This window comes from Nicrophorus vespilloides, unplaced genomic scaffold (genome assembly GCF_001412225.1).
Source record: "Nicrophorus vespilloides isolate i.1.1-1 unplaced genomic scaffold, Nicve_v1.0, whole genome shotgun sequence".
Taxonomy (NCBI): Eukaryota; Metazoa; Arthropoda; class Insecta; order Coleoptera; family Silphidae; genus Nicrophorus; species Nicrophorus vespilloides.
Genome location: NW_017100083.1, coordinates 69498 through 93560, shown reverse-complemented (window position 1 = coordinate 93560; position 24063 = coordinate 69498). Strand labels below are relative to the sequence as shown.

General features: G+C 31.1%; 5 protein-coding genes across 7 annotated transcripts; 1 reads left to right on the top strand and 4 right to left on the bottom strand.

Annotated features, from left to right (window-relative positions):
* Positions 1-443: 443 nt before the first annotated feature.
* Positions 444-1889, bottom strand: LOC108567002 (tax1-binding protein 1 homolog). Of its 2 annotated transcripts, XM_017927175.1 has the most exons (4): positions 1744-1889; positions 1526-1670; positions 1275-1461; positions 444-1222 (listed from the first exon to the last, which is right to left on the bottom strand). In XM_017927175.1, the coding sequence occupies exons 2-4, from the start codon at positions 1619-1621 to the stop codon at positions 642-644; spliced, it is 864 nt and encodes a 287-aa protein (XP_017782664.1). In that variant the 5' UTR covers positions 1622-1670; positions 1744-1889; the 3' UTR covers positions 444-641. The 2 variants fall into 2 exon arrangements, with proteins under 2 accessions (XP_017782664.1, XP_017782665.1); XM_017927176.1 differs by lacking the exon at positions 1744-1889 and having other exon boundaries at positions 1526-1713.
* An 887-nt stretch (positions 1890-2776) lies between these two features.
* Positions 2777-3933, bottom strand: LOC108567007. Its single transcript, XM_017927183.1, has 3 exons — positions 3551-3933; positions 3299-3491; positions 2777-3235 (listed from the first exon to the last, which is right to left on the bottom strand). Exons 1-3 carry the CDS (start codon positions 3605-3607, stop codon positions 3003-3005), a joined length of 483 nt encoding a protein of 160 aa, XP_017782672.1. The 5' UTR covers positions 3608-3933; the 3' UTR covers positions 2777-3002.
* Positions 3934-4679: 746 nt separating this feature from the next.
* LOC108566984 lies at positions 4680-6561 on the top strand. The gene is made up of 4 exons (XM_017927154.1): positions 4680-5293; positions 5350-5783; positions 5841-6176; positions 6231-6561. Exons 1-4 carry the CDS (start codon positions 5203-5205, stop codon positions 6540-6542), a joined length of 1173 nt encoding a protein of 390 aa, XP_017782643.1. The 5' UTR covers positions 4680-5202; the 3' UTR covers positions 6543-6561.
* Positions 6467-7902, bottom strand: LOC108567055 (methyltransferase-like protein). 2 transcript variants are annotated; one of them, XM_017927258.1, is made up of 4 exons: positions 7636-7902; positions 6969-7460; positions 6745-6917; positions 6467-6692 (listed from the first exon to the last, which is right to left on the bottom strand). In XM_017927258.1, exons 1-4 carry the CDS (start codon positions 7716-7718, stop codon positions 6553-6555), a joined length of 888 nt encoding a protein of 295 aa, XP_017782747.1. In that variant the 5' UTR covers positions 7719-7902; the 3' UTR covers positions 6467-6552. The 2 variants fall into 2 exon arrangements, with proteins under 2 accessions (XP_017782747.1, XP_017782746.1); XM_017927257.1 differs by having other exon boundaries at positions 7512-7718.
* Positions 7903-10558: 2656 nt separating this feature from the next.
* Positions 10559-15046, bottom strand: LOC108567040. Its single transcript, XM_017927230.1, has 4 exons — positions 14598-15046; positions 12108-12364; positions 11748-12002; positions 10559-10993 (listed from the first exon to the last, which is right to left on the bottom strand). Exons 1-4 carry the CDS (start codon positions 14744-14746, stop codon positions 10656-10658), a joined length of 999 nt encoding a protein of 332 aa, XP_017782719.1. The 5' UTR covers positions 14747-15046; the 3' UTR covers positions 10559-10655.
* Positions 15047-24063: the final 9017 nt, after the last annotated feature.

Below are 24063 nucleotides of genomic sequence, written 5' to 3'. Positions count from 1 at the left end.
TTAAAACGGTTCTAGCCAATTATAAACTGCAAATAACATGACTATTTTGGAAACACTGATTTAGATGAGGCTTTAAATACTTTTGAGCAATTTGAAAATTACGCAGTTTCACGCAAGCAAATAAAAATAGATTTTTATAAATAAACACAAAGTAAATATAATTGTATGAATGTACATAAACAAAAATAAAATATTATTCGGGTTAAACATGATGATATTTATTTAAGTAGTATAGTTATTAGCTTACATATACATCGTGTATTTGGACCATAAGACGCACTTTAGACTACATAAAGAAACTCATTCAGAATTAGTCTTTTAAATAATTTTTTTTTACAAATTGTTATTTACTTACCTAAATTATTATAAAAATATTAAATAGTTAATTGAAAGGAAATAGGAATAGGTTTATTTTATGTATTCAAGTAATTTTGTGTAGCTTTTATTTCCAATAATATTAATTTCAACAAAATAATAATGTTACAAAGCATGTTAAATTAATAATTTTCTGTGCCACTCAATTTCTCCAATTCTTGGTGTATATGATGTTCATGTCATATATTTGCAGTGGGAATAGCACAAGCTAATCAATAAATCAGATTAAAGAAAGTTAATGTCTATTATCACAATAAATCCATAGTCTATGTGGAATAAGGAAAAGGTGGAATTGATTCCAGCTCCCAAAGGTCTAGATTAACACCTACATTAATCTTATGACTGTCAACAGTTTCATTCAATGGTTTAACTTCTACACAGCTATCAAAATTCTCTTTCTTTTGTTGCCCATTCTTCAGCATATCAATCTCATTTCCTTGCTGGGTAACAACATCAGTTAAATACTTAACAGAATTCTTCAATTCCAAAAACTGCTCATCATAATTCTTCTCAACAAAGGTTTGTTTCACTGCCAGCTTAAGCTTATAATTCTCCAATTCCAATTGCTCAATTCGTTTCAACAGATAATTGTTTGAATTGCATTGTGTGCATTTTTTGCATACATAGTTGTTAGTAGCTTCATTTCCACTCCCTTCTGGTTTCTCAGTTGTAGCTTCGCTAATTCCATTCACCAAAGAAGTAGGCGGTGGAAAATTATTGGATGCAATTAAATTATTACTTTGTTTATTTACTAATTGAAACAACTTGCTTGCACCTAAAATTTTGTTTTCAAAGGACAAGTAGCATAGCTGATAGAAAATTTGACTATTCCTTGGTAAGTTTCCATCTGAAATGAATACATGTTTAGAATGGATAACAACAACGAAAGTTGTACTTACTCTTAAAAATCACATATTGTTCATTGACTGGAGCCCATTCAAAGAGACAGTAATCATCGATGAAACTCCAACCACATTTGTAGAGGGCTATGCGATCTCCCTTTACTGGCCTATAGTCTATCAGACTGTATTTGCAAATAAGATCTAAGTTATAGTTAATTTGGTCATCAACATCCAGAAATTCCACCTAAAAAAATGTAATATAGTTCAAGGTTATAAATACATCTGACACCATATAAATAAATGCATACCTTCAAAATCAAGGAGTCTGGATCGACTATATTCCGGAATTCCATCGTTAGACGATCAATGAATTCGCGACATTTTATGATATTTGTGTTAAACATGGAGTTGCACGAAAAAATCTACTTCCATGCACATTTACGGAAATGAGAACTGAAGGAAGAAAGGGTAAATATGTCTATAAATACGCATATACCGAACACTTGTTTGAATGACGTAGACCTACTGTATACTCCAAGTAATAATTACTGCTTATCTCCACAAATTAACAATTACGCGTGTTTATCCAGATTCATGGTCTCCTAGGACTGTTTGTATACAAAGAAACACATCAGATAAGATAAGCATTTTCAAATTTAGTGCTACAATTCTAAGATGTACCAACTACTGTACCAACCGCAATATTGTAACCATTTTGATAGATCACCTATTAAAAATAGTTATGATTCATATTTTCACTATACAGAATTATTAGAAGTGACTATTACCTTAATTTTAACATTTAAAATTAATATTATTTGAAATGTAGTTTACAATTGAGTGTACTCGAGATTGCATAATACCAAAGTTCACTTAATCCCCAAAGGGGAAGTCCCTATTTATAGAATGTTATCAGTGATCGTACATAAATAATTGTCTACAGACTTGCTCAACAAATACATTCTGATTATGATGTATTAAAACTAGTCATTACATAATTTTTGCTAAGATTCACTAATCTATTACCTGTAGTCTATTATAATTTTAGAATAGATCTAAGTTGAAAGTTTTATATAAAATACAGAAATTTATTTTTACTAAATGTATGTGACCAGTTTTGCACGACTTTTGGAAACCCATCTTTATTGCTCTTTAAATTCTTAGAATCATTTTTAGAAATGACCTGTACATTTACCTTTAACGTCTAAAATTTTCACGCCTTTCCATATTTACACAATATGTACACAGCTATAAAATAATATTAAGATTTATGATCAATAAATCAAATATTATGAATTTCTATACAAAATATTGTAGTCGCAAACAGCCACAAATCAAATACCAAAACTAAACATAATAAAGACAATTTAGTCTACCTGAATGAATTATAATGTTGTGTAGAGAAGTACAACTTTTAAACAATGTTTTAAGGAAGTTTAAGATTAACAAATATTAATGTATTCTTTAAAATTAAATTTTTGTATATTTAAACAGTGATTTGGTTAACAAAACGCTTTACAATTTAAGAGCACACAAAAGAAAACAATGAATTTCTTCCACATTATTTTATTGTACAAAAAATAAGTATTTACATATAATTATAAACAAGAGATTTGGTAGTCAAATCTTCCAAAATGGAAATTATCACTTTTCATCAATTTTCAAACATTGTCAGTATATTTCTCACTTAAGCTCAGTCGGTTAGGTTAGCGACATTGTTTATCTTTACAAAAAGGACTATGTGAGCTATATGCAGTTAAAGTCACATATCCTTCAACATATGTTTCAACTGCTCGAACGATTCTGTATAGAACGACGGAATCCGGCCATACTTTCTGGCAGACATAATCCTCCTCGATTATGTCCCGTCCTTAAATCATTATGATTGCTACAAACGCCGAATCTATGATGTTCAGCATCAACAAATCGAAACGAATTGCTTACTCCTAAAATTTCATTTTCACGCGATAGGTAACAAAAATGAAAATAACCTTGCTTGTTCTTAGGAAGACACTCCTCTAAAAAAAAAGCAAATACCAATTGTAATTGTTAATATTTGGAGTTGAAAGTTAAAAACTTACTTTTAAAAATCACTGTTTGTGTATCGCCAATTGGAGCCCATTCGAATAAGATATAATCCATGACGGACCTCGAATCGGATTCATAAAGAACAATTCGGTCACCGCACGTCGTTTTGTAATCATTGGGACTTTTATACTTGCAAATCAGATCTTTGTTGTTTTCCAATTTATCCTCTAAATCCACAAAGGTTACCTAATTAAGAGATTCGATTGATTAAGAGTATTAATTGGTTTGGGATTAAATGAACTTACCTTAAAATACAGCCAACCGGCCGTTTCTGGTTTGAGAATCTCGCAGATACTTTGCATGGCGTCGAATGCAATGTTTCTGTCCCGGTGTTGTTTGACTGGTATTATTTATGCATACCAAGATGTAGCGCAGTAGCGTAGACTCTGGTCCACCCACAATATTGGGCCTCTCTTGGGGATATCTTCTTGTTTATTCGAGCACGAGGTCAAATAATGGTAAACAATCCAATGTAAACGACAGACTAAATCCCATTACAGATAATGTAATAATTCTGAATCAATGCAACCACATGTTTCGTAGGAATACCATATCATCACTATTTATAGAAAAGATTTAACATATGACGAATATATTTGATTGCTATATATTCAACAATTCTTTCCTACAATATTTTGAACTGCATTTTTTTTATTTATAAATTGGTATAAATCTTACACATCTCCATAACACTTAATAAAAATCGATGTGTCTTGTCTACGTTTTAATTTAATTAAAAACAAATATATTCCTTACGATTTCCAATAAACTAATTTGAAATTAAACAAACCATAATTGAATATCCAATTATTTTGGTTATAAGTATTAGGGAACACAAACATTGAATTGACCGAATAAAGTATTTAATAGTGCTAATAATTAACAAAAATCATATTTTCTTGTAAATATTGCACTCAATACTTGTTTTTAACCCCCTTCTGAGGACGCCCATGTGAAACTTTCACAGCTAAACTCATTAAACGTGGCAGAATGCGTGATTCGCACTGTTAGTATCAAGTAATTTCTGAAGTCATTCGCCTTTTGTTTACAGCAGACGACCTTCTTAATGCACTTTATTTATCTATTAATAACGTATTGAATTTTATGAAATGCATACTTAATTATGGACTTTGTCATGAAAAATGTATCATGGGATATTATTATAGTAATAACATATAATCAGCGCCGTAACTAAGGCGTGGCGAAAGAGGCGCCTGCCGCGGGCGCAACTAGATTAAGGGCGCAAGTTACACTTCTTGAATTCCAGTATCGTTTGTAATTAATATTTGCAATACACATTTTATAGATGATTCCAAATTAATTTAATAATAATATTATTGATTTTTCATATATCGGAATTATTTTGTTTCAATAAAAAAAACATGTCAGTTTTATTAAATATCATTTGATATTTCTTTTAAGATTTACGAGGTAAAAAGATCATTTAAAGAAGGATTTTATATTGTTTACAAGATGAGTGTACATTTTGTGGAGTATTTGCTGAAGAGCAGACAGAATTTGCAGCCAATCAGTGATGAGCGTCAAAGGAAAATTAGAATAAATTATCAGTATTTGGTTCATAGGTGTCCTGAATGAAGGTTTGTTCGAAGGAAAATTTTCGGAGGCTTTCAAAATTCGGTACACGGCCATCCAAAATTGGTTCCTGCGAGCATCGTTCCACAATAAATTCAAATACATGAAGTCGCTGTACGATATCATGAATGTAGAGGCTCATATCAAATCATGGTATAAGTTCCTATCGGAAAGAAGCTTTCAAAAACTGCGAGGATATACCAACTTGTGCTTAATGTTTATTTAACTTCAAAGAAACAGTGGTAATCCATTGTTTTTCAGATATAATCCTCTGGACAATGTACCATGCGATCACGACAGAACGATGGATAGCAAAGAGTTGGAGAAGACGATTAAAGCAGATTTAGATTGGTTCAAGAATTTCGACGATGATCTTCAATTCAATATGTTCATAAGTTTGAGGTTCGCAAGATGTGAAAGCCATTATATTGTAAATTGGCGATGGTTTTAGCATTGCTACAACTTGGAGGTTCGCCTTTGACGGAGAAGATGAGCATTTATATAAGGGAGCAAGCGTCGAAACTGATGATCATGATGGATAACCAATCTGATGATAACATAAAGATCTTGAACGAGAGCAAATTATCATCGGGCACCGGTTGCTTCATGTATACGCAGTATTGCCAATCAAATGATCCATCATTCGTCATTGTGCAGAAGAAGCAGAAGGAGTGGGCGGATTTGATGATGAAGTATCGGAAGGAAGTCGAAGCGAAGGTCGGGAAAGGTGCTGCTAAGGAGAAAGGTAAAAAGGGTAAGAAAGGTAAAAAAGAGAAGAAAGGCAAAAAAGGTAAAAAAGAGAAGGTGGGTAAAAAGTCGAAAAAATCAAAGAAATCTAAATCGAAGAAGGGTAAAAAGGAGAAGAATACTTCAGATATTGATTACGTACGTATAAATGAATTGATCTTAATATTTTTTGTCAATTATTTTTTTTTGTCAAAGGTTCAAGTTATGCCGATCAATGTGGTTAAAAAGATCTTGAGTTTCTTGGATAAGAAAACTCTGGGGATTGTATCCAAAGTGAACGAGTATTGGAAATACGCAGTGTCTAGTTTGAATGAGGACATGAAGGCTAGAAAGATGTTGGATAAACTGATGGAAACGCACAGAGTTGAAACGCGATTAGTCGATCCGAAACTCAGTACTAAAATATTCAATAAATCGAGAGTCGATCGGTTATGGCGAGAAATTGCTAGTAGTAAACAAATTAAGAACTCATTAAAGGTTTCGAAGAAGGAAAGAAGTGATTACACGCTTCTTCAAAAAGCTGTTCAAGAAGTGACCGAATTATTGAATTATTAAGGGAATTAGTTTATTAATTGCAATTTGTAGATTCCGGAAGAGTATATCTTACCCGTCTACAACTTGAGTTCATTTTCGAGGAAAGTTCCGCAAGATGAGGATACGAACTTGTACGAATCTCCAGCGAAGATTCGGCACGAGTTAGGATACAAGCAGAAGCCAACCACAGATGAATTGGATCCGGTGGGGATGATTCAAATGATAAGGAAAAAATCAATTGCACAAATGCAGGAGGAATATATTAAGAATTTTGATGACGACGACGATGACGATTTAATTCCAGCAGACGCATGTCCTAGCTCTCTATTTATTCCTTACCAGTCCGGCATGTCGAACTTTTAATAAAACACCGTTACAAGGGTTTTCTATATTTAGCTTGTATCCACACTCTGTACATCTTCAGCATCCGTCCTCTGTTGACCTGCAACCTTCTATCAACTCTATTCTGGACTTCCTCAAAGCCGGCTTCTTCAAACAGATTCTTCACTCCATCTAAAAATCATACACTCTATAATACGTTCACAATCAATTACCTAATATATACCTTGAGTAAAGAAAAAAACCCTTGTTCCATCGCCTCTTGCGTAAAAGTTATCACCCAAACACCGACCAGGTTTGAACCTCAATTGCGCCAAATCGTATCTTCCGTAATCTCTGAATAAAACCAATCCTCCAGGTTTAACATACCTATAAAGTTGTTTCACCACGTGAGCAAATCTAAAAGCAAAATACATTATTTGGAAATTGCTTAATAAAAATAAATCTTACTTTTCGGGATGTATAGCGGATAAAACGAATATCAGCACAGCTACATCAGCTGAGTTTTCTTTAAATGGAACATCCCAAGTATCAGAAGTAGCATCAAGCACAAAAGCTTTGCATTTACCCTCATCATATTCAGGATTTTCCTTTAAAATATCAATGGCTTTTGTTGAGAAGTCTGAGCAGTAGATGTACAAATTATTCTCTTTGCTGTACTGCAAAATGGGGAAAATTGTGTTACCCACACCACAGCCCACCTCAAAGATCACCCTCTGCTCTTCATCTTTATTTTCTGTACCTAACTCAGGGAATTCAGTGAACAACCAATGTCTATCTTTAAAGAACCTATTTGTGTGAATCCCATAGAACGAATCCCAGAACTTATCAGCTTCCTTATCATACTTCTCAATTTCATCATCATTGAATTTTATTGTGCTATTTGTTGCAACTTTTGCTATCGCCTCTTGCTCCTGGTTCTCATCCCATTCAACATCATCCCTGTAAAGTGCACAAATTTAAACATCATCTTAGTAGTTAAAGTGGTCGTACCATGCGTTAAAGTCGAAAACCTTGTCTTTATTTGTGAGGTATCGAGACCCATGCATGGGCTTCTTTCTAAATCTTGTGTGGCAGAACCGTGTATGAAACTTAAAGGATAACAATTTTCTCATACCAAGCATTGTGTTCAAAGACAGCATCCTCGTTCACTAAGAATCTGTTGCCGAATTGGGGCCTCCTGTTGCTCTCATCTTCCATGGTCCATGTATGATTTTCTTTCTTGGTTATATTTACATCTTTCAAATACTTGCACGTTTATCATACAGTCTTACCACCACAACTTACTTAACTCTCACCAATAAACCTATAAGTAAACTTTAGTAAAAAGTTGAAAACATTTAAATTAATAACCATATGTTGTTATATTAATAACATAGGTTTATTCAATGTATGGGTTAAATATGAATTTAAAATAAAGAACATTACGAATATTATTCTTTATTAGCACCATCTATTATTTTAATAGATAAAACTGTAGTTGCGACAAATTGGCGTCGTGTCTAATTTAACTTAAGCTTGAAATATCTTTTGTCTCTATATATTATTACTTTCCTGAGTTCTAATGTTTAATTAAATAATTACAACTATTTAGTAAAGTTATATCTGTTGAAATATTTTAAAGTAGTTTCAAAGTTTTTTTTTTTAATTATAATTAAGTATGTAACAAAATGGAAATTAACTATACTTAATTGAAGTCAATAATTAATTTCGATGATTTCTTTCAAAGAACTGAATTCTCTTGATGCAATTTACTGTGGTAATAGGATTGTTCGTATAGGTATGATTTTTGTAATGGAAAAAGGAAACAATATACATTTATAATTTGTTTTTTTTTGCCGTGAAAGATTTATATTTATGAAAATATCCTACAAAAAACCTCAAACTCATCTACAACTGATACTTTACAGTACATAGTTTCATATATATTTATTTTTTTCCATTCGTCGATAATGAGTATCTCTCTTCATGGTAAGTATCGAAGCTGCGGTGAAAACAATAGATAAAGCCGTAATAAAACGAATAATGTACATTATTTTTCCTTAATAATAAAATATAAACTGTAATGGGATGCGATTGCAATGAAAAAAATAACATAAACGGGAATCATTCAAAAGATACTCAAGATCGTCCAAAAATAATAATAAGTCATAATTATAGTAACACTTCACTAGGTTTAAATAAACTAACTAGGTTTTGTAAAAGTGTATACATTCTACAGTATTATTTCATAAAGGCATTCAGTTATTTGTTTCTTCTTACTATATATTCTTTTTTCATATATATTTATATAGATATATATATATATAATATATTTTGTTTTCATTATCATAAAAATGAAGCGTTTCTGTTAATCATTCATATATATATATTTATATATACTTCTTTGTTTTGTTTAATCTTGTTTCATCAGTGATACTAAGTTTGCTTTCCATTTGTCCGAGAAGTCCCGAACATCAATCTCCACGTACATCGCGGAACGAGACAAAATCCATCTTTAGCAATTCTCAAGTTTTCTTTTTGATATTCCTTCTGCTGTTTATTTATTATTCGAACTAAACCAAACAAATAAGTAAATGAAACTGAATGTAAATATATGAAAAAAAGATATATAGATAAAAAAAAATAATTAAAGGACAAAGTATGTACAAGACTTAAATGTAAATAAATCCCCCTACATCGGTTTCGTATAAAAAAATGCGCTAAAAGATAGAAACAGAAAATAAAAGGAAAAGTAAAGTTATATATGGAATGTACAAATGCAAGTGAATGCCTAAATTTAAACAAAAAGAAAAGAGAAGAAAACAATAATGTTTCATAAGATTTATATAGAGAGATAGAGAAAGAGAGGAAAACAGGTATATTCATTAATTAATTAATTAGAGCAAAAAAAACTTACTTAACATAAAAATAAAATAAATTACTTACAATTTAAAGTGTTCTTTTTTTGTTGCATGTTTCTCTTAAGATTTTTCTCCAAAGCTTGGATAAGCAAAGGAATCTTTTTCCCAAAAAAAAAAAATCAACATGTTTGCTTATAAAAATAATAATATATATATATATTTATATAACTCATATTTTTTTCACTTTCCTATTGAAGATTCGCGTCTGTCGTTCTTACTTTGTGTATGTGTTGCATTTTTGTTTTGATTCAGTGTTGTTGAGATGTATCTATGGTAACTATGTAATTTGATAAATAAGTATTAAAGAACGAAATGGAAAGGTTTGTGTTAATGATTCTTGTTTTCTTTTTTTTTTGGCGCGCTAAGTAAAACGGAGATCCTCGAAACAATCCTACACAATCGTATTATATATTCACTGTTTTGTTTTTCTCTTGTCATTAATTATTTTCTTTTTGTAAACTATTCATCAGTTCTGCAATATTACATATAAATTGTATAAAAATACCTATTTATCAAAATACTATTATTATTTTATTTAAATTATTATTTTTTTTTTAATTCTCATTCCTCCCCCTTTTGTCTGTCAATCAACGTTTCATAGTCTAATATGTGGAGATTTAATTTTGCGAAACCGAATAGAACGAAAATAAAAAATAAAATAAATTAAAGAGACAACCGAAATGAAAAAAACACGTCTTGTTTCTTTTTTTTGTAAATAATAAAATGCATAATGTTATTTTACCATCATTCTGTGGGGGATAGATGGCGTTTTTTTTTTCTGTGGGAAAGATGAGAACTGTTGTGCACCACGTCCGAAATGTAATTAACAGTGTTTGATTATGATCTAAGTGAATGGTGTTCGGGGTGGACAAGAATTCTCACCTCATCGCTTTTTTTTGTCTTGGCCATTTTTTAAATATCTTCGAATGAAGATTCATCAAGTGATGTTTCTCTATGCAGTAATAAGGTTTAAAATAAGATTTAGCACCACAGCATATTGATTTATTTTAAAAAATGACCGCACGCAGTTTTACGTTAAAATATATTATGCAAGTTATACGTTATATGCATTTATATATATATGTATATTTTTTTTTTAAATGTGGGTTTCTGTTTTCTTCAACTTCTTTTTTCTTCTTCTTACATGTGTACTTGTATGCTTTTTTTTACTTGTTTTTAAAAAAATAATAATTATAAAGAGAAAGAAACTTAATTACGGAATAGATTGGAGTTGTCACTTATCACCTATATTATTTTTAATTTTCTTGCTAGAGGGTTGGTCGTCGGAATTGGAGTCGTCATCGAGGGGTCTCTTGTTGAACTCGACGGTCGTCGAGTCGTTCGTGGAGTCCGACACGATGCTGTCATTTGTTTCCTCGTTGGCGATGATCGGCGTAGAGGGCTTGTCCATGCTGTCCTCCGTGAAGGAAGTGGTAGTATCCTCATCGAGGACTGTCGTCGTCTTGCCGTTCATCGGTCCTTGGTTGCTCTCATCCGAGGTGGTCGCATCCAACGAGTCCCCGTTTTGATGCAAGACTGACGATATTGAGTTTCCGTTTTCCATCCCGACTGCTATAAATTGAAAAAAAAACACATTTGCAATATAAACTAAACAAAATCTCTTTTGTGTCACAGTTACAATTTTCTATTTCGTAAAGACATTCGTATAATAGTAAAACTAAACAATATAAAGCATTCATAAAACTGAATCTGCTTGGAAATGATGCCTAATGTCACTTCAAAATCTCAAAGTGTTATATAAACGTATAAAGAAGATTTGAATTGCGATTATAATTAGTATCTCACGTTGTTGCTAAAGTGTCTTATATATGCAATGTAAGGTAAGATACATGGGAACTTCATAACAACAGACACATTTCTTACTTATAGATGTTAATTATATTTTTTTTTATAATACAGGTACTTCCCGCATTATGAAAAATATTGCTTTTAAGAAAACATTAGTTTTCAATTTAAGAAAGAACAATTATTTTGTACGTTTCAATATTATAAAGTATAATGAATATTTAAATTAGATGTATTTAAATTAGTATTTTTGTTGGATAATTTTGAAATAAGCACGGATTATTGAGTTTTAATTATAAATGATTAAACTGAATGAATTAAGTGAATGTCAGTTTGTGAAATAATCTCTATTGATTTGATATCATCTTTTCGTGTCTTGGTAATTGATTTTTTTTAATGATATCGAAGGTTTGTTTTAAAAACTTAATTGGAAAAGTTTCTCGCAAGCATCAAATAATTCTTTTGGTTCGTCGTTATTAAATAAAATGAGTTAGAGGAGATAAGGCGGATGGAAACTTACTAGAGAGCAGTTCTGGCTTCAGCTCGGATACGATGAAGTGGGTCCAAATGGCGAGTTCCACCTTATGGGGAGACCAGCAGATCGTAGCGTCCGGTTGCTTCGTTTTGTTCAGTCTATCCACGGCCGATTGGATATGATTCACGAATTTGAGGTATTCCTTGGTAGTGTAGTCGATCCCTTCGATTTCCGGGATCGCCATGAGACATTCGTCCGCCATGAAGGGGGCGCTTTCTGGGCATGCGGCAGCCAGCAGAGCTGCAAAGAGAACAAAGGACAATGAGAATCTCTCTTCGCCGAGTGCAAAAGGCGATCATGCGATGATGATGATGATGGCAGGATGCATTCGATCGTTCCAATTACCTGAAGCCATGGTGGTTCCGACTCCTTTGAGGTTCGAGAGGGCAGTGATGGCCTGTTCCAAGTTTGGTAGCTTGCGGAAAGCCTTTTTGGTCTCTTGCATGACGGCGCGCGGCGTGTTCACCTTCACCAAATAGGATAGCTGCGGATAGAATTTACCCCTGGTCTGTTTCCACTTCATCGTTTGGCAAAGCTCTTCGTGCACCAGATGCGCATCCTTTCCCCTGCTCTTGATCTTCTTCGGCAACTCATCCTGATACCTAAACATTCAAACATAACAACATAAAAATATTTCCTACAACAAAGGAAAAATTTCAAAAACACATCAATATTTTCATCATCAAAAGCGCCGCTATTATAAACGTAATAATGTTGATTTAAATATTCAATAAATAAACTCGTAAATGGGAACACCGCATGGTGTCCTTCGATGGTTAACAGTTAAGCAACGCCCGTCATGGACAATTCTTGGATTTGTAACAACAAATAGAAACGCGCTTTAACAGAATGAGTAACAAGTTTTAAAATGAAAAAAAAAAACAAATATTTCAAAAATGTTACAAAATTATTATTTTAAAATAGTATATGGATTTATGGAAATGTTAATAATTGGATAAACTTGTATTTTCGAATAAAAAATATCATTAATTAGTAATGAAAATGTTAATGGTTTGCAATCAGCGTCGAGCAAACAAACGTAATTTTATTTTCAGCATTTGAATCCATCGATTTACCGCTCTAAATTGCAAAAATGTCAATGTTTTTCAGTTTAATTCCAATGGAAATGCTAGCGTCAATGCAGAATTTTTATTATTTAATAGCTAAAATGTTTAATTTTAATACTCTTTAGCTTTTACTAAAATGTTAAATTTTGCTTTGTATATTCACATTGGTTTCATTGATTGCATCCCTACTTTTTTAAAGAGTTTGTTTAGTATTGATAACTTTATCAGTGTTTGTACCTCATGTTGTATATTTGAAACACTGCATATAATACAACTGACGTACTATTAATGTTGTTTGGGTTAACAACAATTTGTAATTTTAATAATTAATACAGAACATATGAAAATAAGAATGTTTATACAACAAAATAAAAATATTATGATTTTATAGTTCGAACTTCCATTGTTTACATTTGCAGGTCATTGTTTAAAAAAATGTTAATACAAATAAGAAATTTGTTTTAATTGGAATTAATTAACAAAAAAATGATTGTATGTAGTCGTTTAATTAACATTTCTGAATGATTCATAGAAAACTCCGTTTGCTGCCAAGTTATCCTCTGTTTCTTTCATTAGCAATAGATTTTTTAATATATACGCTTTCTTTATTGCCGTTTAATGGTTTCAACTTTAGTTTTATTTACAAAAAAAAACTAACAAAATATGTAAATAAACAATTTTTTAATTCGCTGATGAAAAAGATGTAAACAAATCAATATTTGGGTTTTAAACTGTGAATTGCGATAAAATTGTTTTCATTTGTTCAAAAATTAACTTGTTTGTATTATATAAACTTAAACATAAAGTACAACATTTATAGTTTGTTACAAAGATATGAAAGTATAATAAAATTTATTATTATTTTTTAAACAAATTAATTAAAATCAATAAAATTTAATTATTTAGTAGATTTGTTAATAGTTTGGTGAATTATAAATCTAGTAATTTGTTCAAATATAATGTGTTTGATTAAATTGAAAAAATACAGTAAGTTAATAATTTGGGATAATTGATGTTTGAGTTAAATGTTTTGGTATTAAAGTTGTTTTGTTTTATGCCTCCTACCCAAATGGAGGTAGATTATTTGAGAGGTAGGATGAATTAATAGAAAACTGTTGTAATTGTTGGTTTCTGAGAAGGTTTAGGTAACGAAGCAAACGGTTGGGCTTTTCGGGATGTGGCCGTGCAAGCTTCGCTTTGTTTGATCAGGCACCATTTTGTGCTTGCAATGCGTTTATGTGGATGAGCCTTTCTGGCTGCTTCCGAAGGATGGATTAACGGAAAATTAGTAGATTTATGGATGCATATGGGAAGAATGATCGGTCGTTTTCACTTGGATGGAAACGTAGCTGGGAAATCGAGCGACGCGTCGTTGGAGTTGCATCGAAACGCAATGGCGCCGTGTGCTGCTCGCCTGCTTTTGGGAAAACAAATGGGGAAATTCATTGGAGAGCGCTGATGAACAGAGTGCGAGAGTGTGGATGTTTGAGAGCGAGCGAGAAAGGAAGAAGAACAGAGTACCGTGCACTTGTCATCGATATCACGTGACGGTCGTGATTTTAATGACCGTCCGCTAAGATATCGCGAGGGTGGTGCATTCGGTGAGCGACTGTGGGCACACGTAAATGTGTGTGCCGGAGGATAGAGAGAGAGGAGTTCAATGACACAAAAATTGATGGAAAAAAAAAAGAGAATAACGAAAAAAATAAAATTAGAAGACATAAGATGTTGCGGAGGAGTCCTGGGTAGGTTCAGAGGCTTCACTTACCAATTGTCCAACTTGACGAGCTCGTCCGGCTTCTTGGTCTTCCTCTCCGCCTTGAGTCTGAGGGCCTGCGGGTACAGCTTCAGGACTTGCTCGAACTGCGTACTCGTGCCATGAGAGAAGAAAGTCGCTGTATCTTTCGCTGAGGCCATGGCGAATCTCTCACTTATAATAAAACTTGGAAACTGGTTAAACTGGCAACTGTTTCTCTGGCTCGCTGTAGTTGTAATGTGTAGTGTGGAGAGTATAGTAGGTTGTGCTCGGATGGTATGGTTGCGCTCTCTCGCCGTTCTCGGACGGTGGTGGCAGCACTGATGGGTTGCCCTCGATGTTTCCCCTAGTTTAGCTTAACAACGTCTGACATTCCCCTCGCCACGTTGCCACGCCGATACCCGAACTCTCTCACAAACCGTTCTACTCGACTCTCTCGCACCCACCGCTTCTCGGTATATCCGTCTCCTCTGCTATATACGTACGTGAATACGCGCAGAGGTATATACAGAGAGGACAGGCACCGAAAACCCGCCTCGAAATATCCTCGACGTTCGCTACACGATTCCGAAAACTTTTCCCAAAAACCTGCACAGCACCAACAAAACAAACGATTATTTACACACGCTTCAACATCATCTTTCATCAACAATATTTAGCAACATTGTATTCACACCATCAACATAATATAAGAATCATTATATATAACATTTTAAAGTAATTAAACAATTATTTTTTTTTTTAAACATCATTTGATTTTCTACTTCATATTTCGTGAAATATGTATATATGTATATATAGTATATTACTAAATATATAGTCGGTATAGTGACTATATATTTAGTAATATAGAAAACAAACTTCTCATTAAAAATATGTACTTTTAAATAATCTATAATAAATAATTTATTTGAAATTATGGTAATTATAACTAATGTTTTTGGGGACATTTTCTATAAATTTGTATAAAAATGTATTAATTTTTAACAATTTTCGATAAAAAGCAAAAATCTTCGTACTTTTAACATTAAATATTTTCATCGACATTCAAAATTAATAATCTTACCTATTCAATAATTTATATATGAATCAATTGTTTCACTGTTCTTGTATAATTTCGATATATTGATTAACAATTACACAGATTATTATTCCGCAATGAAGTATAAATATATTATTTAATCATTTTCTTAATAAACTTATATCAATGTAAACTATAAAAATCAAATTTAAATTTTGAAATTTAATTTTTTTTTAATACTAATTAATTCAGATGTTTTCAATTAAATATATTGTTAATATAATCAAATTCGTAATTTAAACATAATTTTAATAATACTAGAACGAGGATAAATTGTAATTTAAATTTAATTAATAAAATACACAACCTTTTTATTTGGAAAATGTCAAATAATTTTGCGCTCTGTCACACAATATAATACCTTATAAATGTTTCCATTACTACAAATATCACTGAATGTAATTAATACCATATAAATTTCCTATTTACATTTCTAATTTCTAATTTGGAACAAAAAGAAAATTTCTTATTTAGTTTTAAGTACAGTAGAACCTCGCTTAACGAGCACCTCGCATAAAAATGACTCGCTTAACGAACGACGTTTCGCATAACGAGTGACGATGAGAAGAGAAGTCTCGGATTGCGCGCCTGTTACATCATTTTTAAAACTTGTGTACTCATATTATGTGTATTTTTGAATATGTTTCTCTATACGAGTAAAAATCCGGAAATTTTGGAACGTTAAGCAATAATTATTTTTGATTATAAAAAAACATATTTCAATATTATTTAGGATTAAGACTTGTTTCACTTTACGAATACTCGCTTTTCGAAATAATGTTGAAAACGAATGATTTTATTCACATAAATATGTTATAATATAATTAATATAAAAATTAATAGTATGAACATTTAAAAAAGAAAAATTTTGAATTGAAAAAAAATTATTAATTAAAAATTAAATAGTGAAATAAGAAAAATAGTTAAATATCAGTTAGTATAGTTGATTTACGTCTAGAAGTTAATTCAATTGCGTGTATCGTGCAAAGTTTCTCATAAAATTTAATCAAAATGAGAATACGTATTCTGATGCATTTGCATTTGGGAAAAATTAAATATTGTTATTTTTTTTTAAACAGACTGAAAACGTACAAATTGCGGATTGCGAATTAAAAACAGCAAACAGCGCAACTATAAATTGAAAAATGCATAATAAATCTCTCGCACGAGCACAAATACAGTACAAATATAAAAAAGGTGGTATATTTGGAACGAAATTATAAGGCAGTGGTTTTTTTAATGAAATTGAATTATTTCCCAAAACATTTTTGCTATTAATAAACATGTTATGTACATTAATAAACCTGTCAGATTTTTCATTTTTACTGGACAAAAGTTGTAACATTTTTCAAAATATTTTTAGTAAAAATTACAAGAATATTATGGTTTTTTTTTCAATGTAAAATTAAGAAAATTTTCAATAATATTTTGAAATAATTACAAGAAATGTTTAAATGATTCAATCCAGTAATGGATAAAATGTCAATAATTTAATATTTTCTAATATAAATTTTATCAAATTCGGGTAAATAAAACCAAAAATTTGTATTATGTTAAACTCTACTTGAATTTTTCATGTATTGTGTGAAATAAAATATAACAAAAACAAATGAAATAAGTAAATTGTGTAATAAAAAAAGAATGAGACTATTTGTAAAATAATTGATGTTAAGGATTTGCTACATTTCTGTCCATAGAAGATAATGAAATCTGGACTTAATTTCCCTCCGCCTTCGATATTTTCCAAGGGAATTCCCGTGCACACGATAGGGTGCACACACACACAGCAACGGCCGATGTATTGAACGGGGTCGAGGCCCAGACCCAGCACACGCGAATCAAAGCCCAGAAAAGAAAACTAATAATAAAGGATAATAATCTCCTCTCAACTTCAATGGATTTCGCACACAAAAAAAAGGATTACAGCTCACGACTCAATCACTGCCCTTTCTTCCTAATCTTCCAATTAAAATATTAAATGTTTAATATGTAACAAGACGTTAATTTATAACGTACACTTGTTATTTATTTACAAAGTTTGTCTCAAATTCATCTATAGGTATAAATATTCACATGGATTTTATGGACAAATCGAGTTATTTAATAACAAAATGTTAATTCCTAACGTATACTTAATATTAATAAGTCTTTCTGTAAAACTTTAAATTTTATTTACAAATTGATTAAAAATTGGGACTAATCGAATTATTTGATAACAAAGTTAATCTGTAATACATATTTTTGTGAATTGGATTTATCTGTTTTACTAATTATTAATTATATTGTAATTTAATATATAAATTGATTAAAAATTAGGACTATTCGAATTCTTTAATAGGAAGACGTTTATTTGTAATGCACACTTAATATTTATTGACAAAGTGTATCTGTAATGCAATGACTATAAATTAGGACTAAACGAGTTATTTATTAACAAATAATGTACACTTTTATTTTGTTAACAAAATGAGTCTGTAATGCATCTGTGCAAATATATGGCATTAATGAATGAACAGTGGAGGTGCTGTATGATCATACTGAAATGTGCATTTAACAAACAATAAAAGTTTATACAAATTTATAACAAAAATATTAACGTAATTAAAATTACTGAAAATTCGATGGTTACATATTAATTAATTTGCAAAGCACGTGAATTAGCTTAATTGGTTTGCTCTTTGCGAAAATGGAGTTTTCACGAGATAGATAATGGAACTAAAACAGACTTAATTGAAAAGCGTCTGCACGGCGCAACTATTTTCCTTTCGTCTAACAGCCTAAAAGCCAAATTTGTAAAGGTTCCTCCATTAATGACATTTAATTAAATCTGTGAAGAAAATTTCCAAAAGCAATTTCTATCAGATAATAATTACATTGTTTGCTCTCATTCATTCATCTCTGAAGATAAATTGAGTATCATTTAAATTACGCTCTGTCTTCAAAATCATTGGAAATATTTGTTGGCAAAGATGGAAATTTCATTTTGAAGAAACAAAACGCGCGCGCGCTGAGTCACTGCAGCCACGATATACCGTTGTGTCTGCATAACAGAAACCGAGCAAACGAAAACAAACACTGTTTGTAGTTGATTTCATTCTACGAGGCTTTCTTTATCCAGTAAAAAAAACAATTGAAGAAATGTTAATAAATAAGCTCACATTGGAGCTGTGTAATAAATACTACGTCGGTTTTTAATGCACACCTATATTTACAGGGTGATTCATATATCGTTAATTTTAGTATATTCATAATAAATATTAGTATACATTACCTTTCAGTTAAAATATAAGAAAGTTAGACGTTTTTTGAAAAATTGGAGGTGTAGTGTAAACATTTTTTTTAAACCAATATTCAAAATTTCTTGTCATAAAATAAATTATTAAAAAAAAGGAGGTGTTGTGTCAACATTTATTTTTGTTTATAAATCTAAACTAATTAAACTCTAATAACATAATTAAATTTATTAAAGCACGAAAAGGTTAAAGCCTAAGACCTTCGTGACCTTTTGAAACATCCACGCATTTTTTGCAGGATTTTCATAATTCGTTTTCAGCTTAATTAACCGGAATGCACACATAATGTTTCGCCCGTCAACCGCAAAATTGTCCGACGTTTACGTGAGTAAATCACCGCGTCGTAATACAAATTTAATTATCGAAAATAATTGGGTAAATTGTGCGTACATTTCTCCTACCTGATTTCCATGTAATCCTCGCTAATGCCGCACCGAGCACGTCGTTACGCAACGAATTATATATGAATTACGGTGCGGTGGGTCGACTCTCTGTAAGTTCTTTTTTGTTGCTTCCTTTCCATGCCAGTTTTTGTCCTTTTGCATAAAACCCACCCGAAGGCTTCAAGTTTGTTCTCCCATGGTAAAAACCAAAGTTAAAAAACATTTTATTTTTTCAACAAAATGAAAATTGCTTCAATATGGCTACAAATTACTATAAATTATATAATAATTTGGACATAACTTTAATAAATTTATAAAATTACTTTTATTATTTTCCAACAATCTATAATCAAAATTTTTCTTTAATTTCAATTATTTTGTATGTTATAATAGATTTATGTGGTTTTTTATAATTTGCTACAAATTATATAATAATTTGGAGAAAACTTCCAAGACAAATCTTCCAATTTTTTTTATAAAAATGTTCCTTAATTTAAATTATTTTGTATATTATAATAGATTCAATGGAAATTTATGAGAATTTCAATGAAAATTTTATAAAAACTATTCTCAAATGATATTAACTTATATAATTCTTAAATTTTCAAAATTTCCTTTTTTTTACTGTTGTGTAAATGTATTTTTTTTTAATTTATTTATCAAAATACGTGCATGCTTGAATTTACTGTGAGAATTTTAACATTTTTGTTGGATGAATCCGTAACTACCGGATACCGCTAGCATCCGGCGCTCCGGGGGCTTCGAAATAAAAATGTAAAGGAAGACAGCAAAAAATAAAACCAACGAGGATTTTAAATTTGCACCGAATTTAACAACGCAATTACTTTTACGTCCTTAATTAATGCCCGACCACGGGACGAACATTTATTCTATACGAAAAAAGAAGGATTTCTCTCTGCAGTAGTTGCGATTAATCAATACCAACGAAACGAATCAAAAATCGATTACTAAGTAATTATAAAATGATTATACCCGTCTCTCATATATATAATTTTTTTATAAAATAATATTTCAAATTCGTGCGCTTCATTTCCATAACATCTGGCTAATCCATTAATAGAATCAATAGCTGCGGCAACGGGAAAAAATATTCGCGTTTTTATATTACAATATGCTCGTTTCTATTAAGGTTATATAATAGAAATAAATTGTTGTATTGTTAATAAACTGGACGTATCTGTCAGGTGTACCAACTGTAGCTATCATTTGACTTCTGTCATATGTCAAATAACATCTGTCATATGTCAAATGATATCTGTAATATGTCAAATATCACAGAAAGTATAGATTTTACATAAAGCTTCTATCAGAATTTTTAAATAAATTAGTATATTATACTTATTTATGTAAATTAATAGCAATTGAAAAGTAGGAATAGAAATCATACAAATATAGACTGAGTTTCCCAACACGAAGTGATACATTTATTATAGGCTTATGTAAATTCCGAGCTGCCACCCCTGCATTGTTCTATGTTATTTTTTTCCCGTACTTTTCGAAATTGCCTCGATGAACTGTGTGGGCGGTGAAATGGATATTTTCGGTAAACGCTCTCCAATTTGAACGTGAATTGTTAATGAAAACACACATGTGCGCAGATTCCACAAAATTCCAAAACCATGGTACAAATCGACAGTTTGTATTAGCTTTCAATGCATTTAGCTTTTAGTTTATTATGTAAACATAAAAAAAAAGTTTAAATTCCATTCAATTTATAATTTAACAACAGTTTAGAATTTGATATTTGACAGATAATAAAGGAAATTTCTGAATACTAAGGAATTTTGTTTATTAAAATCCAACGTCTTGTGTAATAGTTGAAAATAAAACAATAAATAAACTGTCATAAAAGAAGCGTTACCATTTTGATTTTAAATAACTTTACAATAAAACGACATAAATTTATTATTTTTTCTATCAGTAATTTATGAAATATTTCCAATTATTTATACAATATAATATAATAATTATAAGAAGATAAATTTAAAATATAAAAAGAAATAATAACTTCTACACTAAATTTTTACTACTTTATTAAGTTTTAAAAGATAATTTCCATAGTCATTTGCAGTTAGACGAGAGTTAATTCACTTCTACAGTTTTCTTTTATGTATAATATTTAAAATTTTTGTAATAAACTGCTGGTTACATAAATCGTTGGCCACAGCTGTTTCAAGTTTTCTTTTTCATCTACCTTTATACTGTATTTTATGACCAAAAACATCCATAAGATCTTCGCACGTAATGCATTAGCATAGTTCAGCTACTTCTTTTCTTTTCTTAATTTACTCGGGACTAATAACTACATAAAGTTTATTAAAATTATGTAAGTTGAAAATTAGTTCCAACTATTTATGATAAATATTGCTACGGTTGATATTAATACTTTGGTGTCTCTTGAATTAAATTTGTTAAAAATCAAGTTATTTCTTTTGTATTTTCATTCATGTAAAGCAAGACCAAGAACAATGCTGCTTCCATTCACTATAGTAGTATAGTTGACCTCGCATAGTGCGGATTTGCTATAGTACAGAATTAAAAATTTCATCAAGATGAAACAACTTAGACTCAAACCTATCGATCTTTACTGCTGAAGATAAGTGTTAGACATTAATGCTTCTGAATATATACATTTATGTAACAAAGCATTGTTTTACTATTATCAAGATTTTGAAACAAGACATATTTGTTTATTAAAATAAAATGTATTAATAAAACATAAAGAAGTTAAAGGAAATATTTAGGATTCGGTTGAGAATACTAAAATTTGAATGCAAGAGATCGATTGTTAGGAAGTATCAATTCCGTCTGCGGAAGTCGAGAATCGAAACATCCCCTAATTAAAAACAAAACCCTCCCGAATCCTGCGATGTCTTCAAGGAGGAAGTCACGCAACTCGTAGGGCCACTGGTTCTGTCTCAATGCATAATGCATCGAGCACACAAGGAGGGAAAACTCTAGTTCGTGTTTCGAACGAACGAAATGAAACGTTAACGTATTTATAATTGAACGAGGACTTTATATGCACGTGTGTTTGTGTATGTAGTACGTATATATGTATGCACATGTATATAGTAGTAGTAGAGTAGGTCCATCTCTATCTCTCCCCGACTTCAGGAGGTGCAACCATCTCGCTCCGTTTTTCTCTGTCTTCCATTTAGTGAATGGAAGATCCTCTACAACGGGTCTATACATATAAATATACATTGTGTCTGGGCTCATGTCTGTGTTTATGTGTGTGTGTTTGTTTGTGGTTGTAAATGTGGAATCGCACGAGGTTTCATTCATTCATTCATTGAGTGGTCCGTCTCTGCGTGTGTGTGTGTGTGAGCGTCTGTGTGCCCGTGTGTATGTGTGATATTTGTAGAGCGCGTAGAGGAAAAAAAAAGGCCACCAGTGGATTTGTTTATTTTGATTAATGCCGACTGGCGCCTGGATGTCTGGTTCACTGAAAATAATGGGCCTCCTCTCATTCACTACAAATGCGCTAGTGATGTATACACACTCCACCAACACACTCGAACTCTTATATACGTATACGTACACATACAGACCACATCCAGGCGTACTCGATTTAATGGTAGCGAAAGTGAGTTTGTGTGTATTGGTGTGAACTATTTACGGCACTCGCAGAGAGTGCATACATATATACATACATACACACACACCATCACTATATAATACTCAAGCATCCATCGAGCTGCTACTGCTGCCAAACCCAAACCGAGACCGACACTTGTTGATTGTTTGTCAAATTCAAGATTATCGAAAGGCAAATATATGTTTGGGCGATTTGTGCAAACGCTGTTCGTGTATTTGGATTGCGCAAAGTCGGTGGTGCATTTAGTTCTGTGCGATGCAACAACCAACGTTCAGCACTAATCGCCGTTTACACTTGCTTTTCCTATTGATCAGTTGCATAACAACGATCGCTGCAATACGAGCACACAAAAAAAAACGCGCGTAAACAAATTCCAATGACGCGTGATTTAATTAACAAACCATTCTTTATAGTTACTATTTGTTTCACTTCATTACTTACTCAATTGCAATTGAACATTCTGTTCCCAAAATTTAAATACTCAATTAATTACTAATTTAAATTAATACTAGTAAGAATATGCGGTTATTTCTAAGTTTTTATTTGTCTTACTTAATTTATATTTAGTAGTTAACTGGTGTTGTTTCCTATATTATTGGATGCATTTTGATTAATATTACATAAACAAGTATCGAAAACATGTTATCTTCTGTTAACAACAAATCATATCTAAATGTATAGCTCGACTTTCAGATTTTACAGTTACAAGAAATGTTTCTGGATAATTAAGCAATTGGTTTTATGCTTCCATGTCTTTACTATTTTATCCATTGTAATTATCTTACAAATATCGAAAACATATTCTTTCTGTTACCAACTATTAAACAAATTAGCTAACATTTAGTTTCATATTTTATAGTTGCAAATTATATAATTTCCAATGTAATTTTGTTTTAATTCATTGGATCTATTTACTTTAACTTATTTGGTTTACTTAATATAACGTTTCATATTTTATATATTTTTTTATAAATATTGAATTGATGTATTTCCATAAGTAATTTTTTTAAAAATATTTTTCACAATTACTTCAATAATTGAAAATAAATATTTTGTTATTGACAGAAAGCCCTTTTGTCACATAAATTAATTTGTTTAC